This window comes from Episyrphus balteatus, chromosome 2 (assembly GCF_945859705.1).
Source record: "Episyrphus balteatus chromosome 2, idEpiBalt1.1, whole genome shotgun sequence".
Taxonomy (NCBI): domain Eukaryota; kingdom Metazoa; phylum Arthropoda; class Insecta; order Diptera; family Syrphidae; genus Episyrphus; species Episyrphus balteatus.
Genome location: NC_079135.1, coordinates 131,463,360 through 131,473,056, shown reverse-complemented (window position 1 = coordinate 131,473,056; position 9,697 = coordinate 131,463,360). Strand labels below are relative to the sequence as shown.

Sequence of the window (9,697 nt, the reverse complement as noted above, 5' to 3'; positions counted from 1 at the left end):
TCGGTGTGGCCAAGCCTCAAAACCTCAAAAACGGTGGTGGCACTATTCATACCGCCCTAGTTTACTCGGTACCTTAAAAGTAAATACAAAATTATCAAACAAACAGATCTTTTTTTTTGACATATGCCGTGGTGAAAAAAGTTTGTTTACTCACCACGGCCGATGGTGAAAAAAAACCCACAAAACTTCGATATCAAAATCATGTTTGTTTCTGTTTTGACTTTGAAGACAACGGATAATTTAATAAATTTTAGCATAATTGTTTTATATATTTTTATTAAATAAATATACAAATTTGTTTAAAAGAATTTTAGAAAATATATTCAAAAACTAGAAAATAATAAATGTTCATATTAAAATCAAAGTAAAAACAGATTTCATTTCTCCATATATAAAAGCAAGGAATATAAAAAGGCGCAATTCTTCAAAGAACTTTTATTTTTTAAAACATGGAAGTGGACGAAGAAAACTTATCAGACAACAGAGAACATCGAAATAATGTTATTCACTATATATTGAATAATAGCTCTAGTAAATATCCTCTCAAGAATTCGGAAATTATTTCTCGAGCTCTAAATGGAAAGTCATCTTTGTTAAGTCAAGTTATTGGGGATGTGAGAGATGCCCTTGAAAATGTAAATTTATCATATTGATTCTTATATCATTTAAAAACCTTTTTTTTTCACTTCATTTAGACTTATGGAATTCTTTTAAAAACCGTACCTGATACAAAAAGTGGAAAACTGTACATTTGCGTTTCAAAGTTTGCTGCAGTGACCAGCAATGAATTTGACGAACTTCAACGTTCACAGATAACACTTTTGTTTATAGTACTATCATATATCTTTATGAGAGGAGTTCCAGTTTCCGAAGGTATGATCACCACTTGTTTTTTCATTACTGTATTTATCATTCATTTTACTATTTCGTGGGCTATATCGACGGTTAAACTGCAAAGCCTCGTAAGTCGTTTTTGTCTCTTTGTTTAGAAATCGAAAAAAAACCTCTTAAAACAATTAAAAAAATGAAGGAAATAAGAAAATTGTTTATTTAATAATTTTTTTAAAAATTGTTTAAGAGTTTTTTTTCGATTTCTAAACAAATAGCCAAAAACGACTTACGAGGTTTTGCAGTTTAACCGTCGATATGTCTTTCTTGTATTTCCTAATTCTAAGTTAGTACCAGTCGACGTTTCAGGTATAAATATAAACTTCTTTAGGACTCTATAAATAGAGATGCAACATCGTTAAAAAAAACATCGATGTTGGAAAACATCGATGTTTAATTTACAACATCGATGTTAAAAAAACATCGGTTCAATCTTCGATACATCGATGTTTTCCCGATGTTTTTTTGTTTGACATAAATATGATCTACTGTTTCTAAAGAACAAAATATTTATGTCTTATCTGTTTAAAACATAAAAACCTAAGTTGAATTCAATTTTTAGGTACCACAAAACAGACAAATTTATCAACAAAATGAAACATATTTTCTTAATACGATTTTCGTTTTTATTTATATATAAATACCATCAATTCTAAACAAACGGATGCAATTTTTTTTAACGTTCAGAGCTCTGAACGGAACTCACAAGCATGTTAATAATGGTCGCGTTCTGATTTCTGAACACACAGAAACAGTCTTTTGAATGAAAACAGTAAAAAAAACTTTGAAGCTTTGAACACTAGACAAAAAAGATTGAGTTTGAGAGTTCAAGTTCAGTTATTATGCAAAAAAAGAAAAACGAGTAACAAAATGAACGATGTCGATGTTTTGCAGATTTAACGTCGATGTATCGGCGATGTATCGACTTAAGAAACATCGATGTATACATCGATGTTTTTCACAAAAACATCGATGTTTTGAAAACATCGATGTATCGTTTGCATCCCTATCTATAAATAAAATTTCTTAAAAATAACTAAATACTAAATATCTACACTTACAATATTTAAAAAACTTTACAACCTCTTTTTTATATGGTATACTAGCTTACCCGGCATCTTCTACTATTTACTTTCAATTTTGGAGTGTGCCAATCTTTTCTAAAAAAAAAAATCGAGTGACAACATCAAATATTGATCGCATTATCAAGATTGATGTCTTCAGGCTTAGAGGAAATGACAGAGCATTAGTTTTTTTACCTATTTTGAATATGAAATAGTACGAATTTAGCCTATTCATATGAGTTGGAAAACTAACTTTTTTTGAACGCCTTGAAATTAATAAAAAGCCACGACCTAAAACTGCCAGATATTTTAATTCGTTATTATAACACATAATGCTATAAAACTGCATACTCTCATTTTGGTTATACTCTACTCCTAAAATTTGCTTTTTAACAGGTCTTGGGTTCGTTTGGTTTTTTATTTGCGCCAAGTAGCAAAATGGAAAATAACAAAAACCGGGTGTGTTACTCTTGTAGAAATTCAAATTACTAAGACGAAAATTCGTAATTAAAATACTGCTGCGCACCATTTAGTTTTATAGATTAATGAAAAATAGATATTGGCTGATTCTCAGACCTATCCGATAAGCACACAAAATTTCATAACAATCGGTCCAGCCGTCTCGGAGGAGTTTGGTAACAAACACTATCGAATGAATGAATATTTTACAACTATCGATAGTTTGATGGTTTTTATTCGATAGTTCCCATCACTAGTGCGGAGAACTAACAAAAAAATTATCAGTTGGCGGACCCCTTTCAAAAATAAACTTTATTTAATATTATGTATAAGAATCTTTAAATTAACATCGTTATACTCTGTTGCTGATTGTGAATCCTGCCCGTTAGGCCGGAGCGTTACTGTATGGGGAAAAATAAAATTGAAAAATAAAAAATCATACCCCCGCCGCAAAAGTTGCATTAGGTCCACACCTTTGGATGGATACAACTATTAGCATCGGAGGCAAGGCGATAGCTGACTGGCTGGATGTCAACAGTTCTCTACACTCCCTAGTAACAGTCTCCCAACCAAAACCAACCTACCCGAGAACGCCATCAACGCTGGACTTCTTTCTCGCAACATCAAACCTCATCCACATCGAACCAGCCTACAGCAACTTCAACTGTTCAACAGTACCCAGCGACTCGGACCATGAAGCTGTTCAGCTTATTATCCAGCTTCACCAACCCATCTCCCTAGCAGCACAACCATCGGCGTGCTTCATCAACTACAGAAGTTTTGAAGTAGACCGGCTGCAGAGAGACGTCGAACAAACCGTCACGCTCCCTCCACACAATAAGAACCTTGAGAATACTGAAATTGATGCTGCTATTGACTCCCTAGAAATGGCAATTACAAGCGCAGTGGACAACCAAAAACAGCCGAAGACATCAAAGGACCGCTACCAACATCTCCCAGAACAGGTGCAAAACCTATACGCCCACAGACAACGGTTAAGGAAACGCCTCCAAAGGATTCACCAACGGGACCTGAATACATCAAACCCCAACTACCGGACAGTGTGGAGTGAGCTACAGTGCACTAACATCATGCTCCGTAACTCCATTCAGCACTATAACAACACACAGTTCCAGAAGAGACTGCAGTCAATAAAGCCAGGGCCTGATGCCTTCAAGAACATCAACCGAATTGTTGGACAGAAATCACCAATGCCGGAAGTCGTTAACACCAACAATGGAGAAGCAACAACATATCTGGAAAAAGCAGAAGCATTTGCAGCCCACTTTGAAAGTAACTTCACACCGAACCCTTCCGCAGACTCAGACTTTATAGAGGAAGTCGAGGCATCCATCCAAAGGACTCTGCTACCTAACCCGGATAAAGTGACATTCAGCGACACAAATCCTGCAAGTGATCCTACTGACAGCCCAAACCTGACTACCCCAGAAGAGATTGCCGAAATAATTAACCTATCCAAACCGAAAAAATCAGCTGGACCGGATGGCATCTCCAACTTCATCATAAAGAGGCTCCCGCAAACAGTGATAATCTTCTTGGCTATCATCCTCAACAACTGCATAAACAACTGCTACTTCCCACAGAAATGGAAAACTGCAAGAATTGTGGCGATTCCTAAGAAAGGTGCTAGGAACATCATCTCCAATTACAGACCAATCTCTCTTCTCAACAATCTTAGTAAGCTCTTGGAAGAGCTGACACTCAGGAAGCTGAAGAAGTTTTGCAGCGATAACAACATCATCCCAGACATGCAGTTCGGTTTTCGGGAGAAGCACTCCACACTGCATCCGCTCATGAAGTTCCACCAAGACATCACCTCAGCTTTAAACAACAATCAAGTTACCGTCGCATGCTTTCTGGATGTCGAGAAAGCATTTGACAGCGTATGGATCGATGCCCTTATCCATAAACTTCATTTACTAAGCTTTCCTTTGGCACTAATTAAAATTATTTTTTCTTTTCTCTCTTCCAGAAACTTTTTTGTGCAAGTGGAGGATTGGAAATCACCAATGAAAGTCATTCGAGCTGGAGTTGCTCAAGGATCCAAACTTGGCCCCTTTCTATACAGCATCCTGACATCAGACCAACCGCCTGCAAGTGAGTGCGAGAACCTGCTTTACGCGGACGATTCACTCACATACTGCAAGTCCATCTCGCCAAACATAGCTGCCAGGAAAGTCGAAGCTCACATTCGGAAACTGTATGAGTTCTACAGTAAATGGGGTATCCGGATCAACTCATCCAAGTCGGAACTATTGTGCCTTAGACGATCAGGAGGTAGAGGCAGTCGATCGGCTGGAAGCTGCAGAAGCATCACATTGACACTTCCAGATGGAACTAGATTGCCAGCCAAACGCAGCGCCAAGTACTTAGGAATCAACTTTAACGAGCTCCTCAGATTCAACAATCACTCCCGTTTGGTCCTCAAAAAAGCCAACTTTGCCTTCCATCGCCTTCACCCTCTGATGAAAAAAAGAACAGGATTAAGTCAACCAACGAAACTCTTGATCTACAAGCAGCTTCTAAGACCTGTCATTGCCTACAGCTTTCCGGTATGGTATACCATCTCCAAGACAGCCATGAAGGAACTACAAATGTTCGAGAGAAAAATACTGAGGATGTGCACCGGACTTTACTTCGATCGACAGCGACAAAAATACTACAGCAACAAGCGACTCTACGAGGAAGCAAAAATCATACCACTGGACAAGTATCTACTGCGATCGGCGAAGATACTTGTAGGAAATATCGCCAACCACCCCAATCAGCTGATGAGAAGAATGATAGCCCAACAACGACATCCGGAAACTAGGTACCTTTGCGCTTTGGATATACTGGACGAGAACATAATTTCAATGGACAACGAAGAAACAGTTAACTTTTACGCCGACACCCAGTCGGCATACTATCGTGGCTAAACGCCAATCAAACCAACCCAACTCAACCAACCCCACAACTGGACATCCGGGTCTGAACACCCCGAGGACAACCTAGTCAGCAGACTTTTTAAATTAAGTTTATCCATGTATAATATTTATCTATATTTTATAACTTAGTCATTGTTTAAGGTTAGGCCCCTTCTGTGCCAACAAAATTTTATATTAACCAATGTATCTTAGAAATAAGTTAATTTTAAGTCAATTGTAAATAACAAGTTCAATAAACTAAATTGAAAATTGAAAAATTGAAATTGCATTAGGTCCAAAAAGTATAAAAAATTTTTGTTTTAATTTTTAAAGTATCCGCTACGTGTCGCGCATTCGCATTGAAAATTAAAAAAACAAAGAACACGTAATTTAGCATTTTTTTTTTTAATGTTTTTTTTTTTTTTAATTAATTTATGAATTTATTCTTCTTTATAAAGCCTCCATTAGCCTCGTTGCAATTGAAACCTGAAAAAATAAGCATAGAAAAAGCCGATAGTTCATTGCTTACGGAGCAAAAACATTGTTTAAATATTTTTCAGTTTAGAACTTTAGTTTTTTTTTTTTAAATTTACATAATTCCTTAATTCTGAAATGAAAAAAAAAAAAAATTGAAAAAAATACAATACAAGAAACAGGAAGCATACATTTTGGCATTGCAATGCGCGTGCGTGTCTCCTAGCGGTGGGAAAACAAATTTTAAAAAATCATTAAATTAGTTTTAGGAACATACATTTATATGCAACTTAAACGTTTGGTAGAATTTTGAATTTCCAAAAAATTCATTAGTTTTAGGAACCCATATCATTACATAGAAAAGCTGTATTTTATTTAAGTATCTATTATTGAGATATGTAAGAAAATGCAATAAAATGGAGTGAAGAAATTAGTAAAAAAAGAGCGTAAATTAGAATAATGTTAAAGACGTAGGTATTTCTGATGCTGTCGCGGACCCCCAGGGGTCCGCGGACCACATGTTGAGAATCGATGACCTAAGGTTTTTAAAACGAAAATTGCAAGGTAATCGGCCCTATCACGAATTCCATTCGTACGATTAAAAAAAAAAAACAATCACGAAATCCGATCGTAGTGACGTTTTGTATGAAATTTTCTATTACGAATGGATTCCGTGATTGTTTTTTTCGGAAATCGTAGCAAATTTTCGATACGAATATAATTCGTAATAAGGCGGACTAATTAGAAGAAATACAAAAATACTTAATTCAGAATAAGATGATTATTTTAATATCACGGGTGGCTTGCAATTGAAGCTGGGGAATAAATAAAAGAATGCTGCCTAAGGTAGGGCTCGAACCCACATCTCCAGGTTAGCAGTCAAGCACTTAAACCACTGCACCATTTCTATTCGTTTCTTCTCATTTATTAATTTTTTTTTTTACAGAAACGGATATAACGATTTCAATTAAATTTTCAGAGTTTGCTGTAAACGGTTATGGGGTTTGCGTCTGGTACAAAAATTATTCAATATCAGCTCAAATTTTTCTTAACTCGACTTAGGTGGTTTTGGCTACGACTTTGATTAAGATCATATAAGATCATACTTTTGAAATAAAAAACATATTGTTTGGACCGTTATTAACGGTACTTGCCATAGGACCATTTTCGTGTTATCTGACTTTCTCCCAAGTTACACCACCGATTTCAATGAAAATTTGTGTACGTTTTAGTAATACTACTGTTAAAATTAAGAACAAATTTCAAAAAAATAACTTTTGGATTAAAAAAAAAAAAATTAAAAAATTTGTTTGTCTGTACCAGACAGTGGAATGCACTATATGTGAAAATCGAAGATCAAAGTATTTGCATTCTCAACATAATTATTTTCTATTCTATTGTAGAATTTTTGGAAGAATTCCTCAAGGGCTTACACATATATTTCGACAAAAGCCATCCCTTCTTCGGATCGAATATTAAAAAACTTATAACTGAAACATTTGTAAAACAACTTTATTTGAAAAAAACCAAAAGTGAAAAGGATGCAGTTGAAAATGAGTAAATATTGATGTACAAAATTATTACAACAATTTCTAAGTAAAGACTTTTTTCAGACTTTTTTACTCCTGGGGGTATAGAAGTGAGGTAGAATTCCCTAAAAAAGATGTGTTAGATGCTGTATCTAAGGTAAGAGACATAAAGCTTATAATTATGTATACGAAATAAACAATCAATCATTTCTCTGATCTTTTAAATTTCTTTTTAGTTGCTAAGCAAACCTGCTAAACATTTTGTTTTGCAAAACATGCAAGCAAACGCTCCTGAGCCAACAGATTAGATTTTTAATTTTTTTATTTCATTATGTATTAGAATAGTATTTTTTTTATAAACTTTTAGTGTTAAATAAAAAATGTGATTACAAAAGTATATTTTTGGGTTCTAAAGAGAAGATATATAACTCAAGAGGTTCATCCTTGAGATCCTTTCATTAATTATAATTGTATATACATAGGTACAAATCATTAACTCCATCACTCAGTCAATAGCCTCGTCTGGCGTCTACTAATACTTCACTTCATGAAATGGTATACTTTGCTTGATAAGTGAATGCTCGAAGTCTTATGAATCATAATTTATGGCCTGACATGAATTTTGACCTACCTAAAAGAATTAATCAAGTTTTTAATCGTCTAAACAATATCATTTAGTGATACTCGTTCCACCGAAGGAACCCGCTGTTTCCATGGTGCAACTATGATAGAACCGAAATAAGAACCTTATAACTGGTTGTTAGTAGGTCAATTCCACCGTGAAGCTATGTTCTTCAAATTGATGATTAATAATTATTTTTTAAAGTCCAAAATTATCGGTACCTGGAATATAACCATAATGTTAAAACTTTTTTCCAGTGAAAATTTCAATCGAAAGATAGTGTGTGTACCACATCAAATAAGGTCGTACTTTTGAAATGGAAATTATTTGTGCTCTCTTTATAGGGCATTGGTTTTGTTTCAAATTTTTTTTTTTAATTAATTTTTTTTTTTAAATTAAAACCGACATTACGATGAAGGAAAAGTCCAAAAAAAGTCTGTGGCTCCATTGTAAATCGAGCTAAGGCTTTAATGGATGAATGAATTTGCTTGAAATTGAAAGTTTCCTCTGAGTGCTGGGTTAGCACAGAAAAACAGCACGTTCAAAGACCAATAAAAAACCATTGCAAAATTAAATTCACATTATTTTCATATCCTATAGTGATGCCGCCGAATAGTTGGTCGGATATGACCGAATAGTTCCTCAAATTTCCGCAACATTCGGCTGAATATCAAATATAGAATAAAAGAGACTTAATATAGAATAAAAGTCATGTAGGAGTAAAATAGATGCATATTTTTGGCCAGCTATTTGGCCGAATATTTGGTATTCGGCCGAATGTTGCGGAAGTTTGAGGAACTATTCGGCCATATCCGACCAACTATTCGGCGATATCTCTAATATCCAACCTTCTTCTCTTATTTAATTTATGTATTTTGAAATACATAAATAAAGAAAAATATTCTAATGCTAACAACCCGACGCGACTTAATTTTTAATTTCCATACAAAATATTGATAAATTACAGGTACATAGTTTTCAGACTTCTGACTTACATATGAGGCGTTCAGAATAATAATGGGTTAAGTCGACTTATCTATAGGTTAAATGTTTAAGATCATAAAAATTTAGGTTTTCGTCTTATATCAAATATAATGAAAGTAAGAAGTTTTGGAGGTTTAAAGCTATTGATTTGTGAAACATTTATTTCAAAAGCTCCTTCAGTTCCTGAGAAAAAGCATACATTTCAAATGGACTTGACCCATTATTATTCTGAACCACTCATTTGGTAATATTTGCTTACAAATTATGAATTTTGGCTCGACTACAGTCAATTATATTGAGTATAAAACGATATTTTGGATACTCATTTTCTTACTTATAAAAAACACCTTTCATGTTTTCTGGCTTTTTTTCTACTGTTGGTATATATAACAGTGGTCAACAAGATTTTTGGCACAACAACCAAAAAATACTTTTCTGAAGGTTTTAGGGGATGAACAAAATTGTTTGGCCTCCGTTTTTGAAATATTACCCATAGAAACAAATTAAGCGATATGAATAAAAATGTCTAGAGTAAACAAGTAAAAAGCTCACCCAACAGCTCAGCTCACCGACAGCTCAGCTCAACCATCAGCTCAGCTCACTTTCAGCTCAGCTCACTTTTAGCTCAGCTCACTTTAAGCTCAATTTAAGCTCACTTTAAGCTCGCTTTCAGCTCACTTTAAGCTCACATTCAGCTCAGCTCAAATGAGCTGAGCTATGGTACGTAGCTCAAAAGTGATCTAGCTCAAA

The 9,697-nt window shown here is 34.6% G+C and overlaps 1 protein-coding gene across 1 annotated transcript; it reads left to right on the top strand.

The window, feature by feature from the left end:
* The first annotated feature begins 207 nt into the window (after positions 1–207).
* On the top strand, positions 208–7,738 carry LOC129910683 (melanoma-associated antigen D2). The gene is made up of 5 exons (XM_055988150.1): positions 208–635; positions 696–873; positions 7,216–7,369; positions 7,426–7,498; positions 7,578–7,738. Exons 1-5 carry the CDS (start codon positions 450–452, stop codon positions 7,647–7,649), a joined length of 663 nt encoding a protein of 220 aa, XP_055844125.1. The 5' UTR covers positions 208–449; the 3' UTR covers positions 7,650–7,738.
* Positions 7,739–9,697: the final 1,959 nt, after the last annotated feature.

Coding starts and splice junctions, on each gene's coding strand:
- LOC129910683 (XM_055988150.1), top strand. CDS start 450: ATGGAAGTGGACGAAGAAAACTTATCAGACAACAGAGAACATCGAAAT. Junction 874..7,215: donor AGGAGTTCCAGTTTCCGAAG/GTATGATCACCA, acceptor ATTCTATTGTAG/AATTTTTGGAAGAATTCCTC. Junction 7,499..7,577: donor TGTTAGATGCTGTATCTAAG/GTAAGAGACATA, acceptor ATTTCTTTTTAG/TTGCTAAGCAAACCTGCTAA.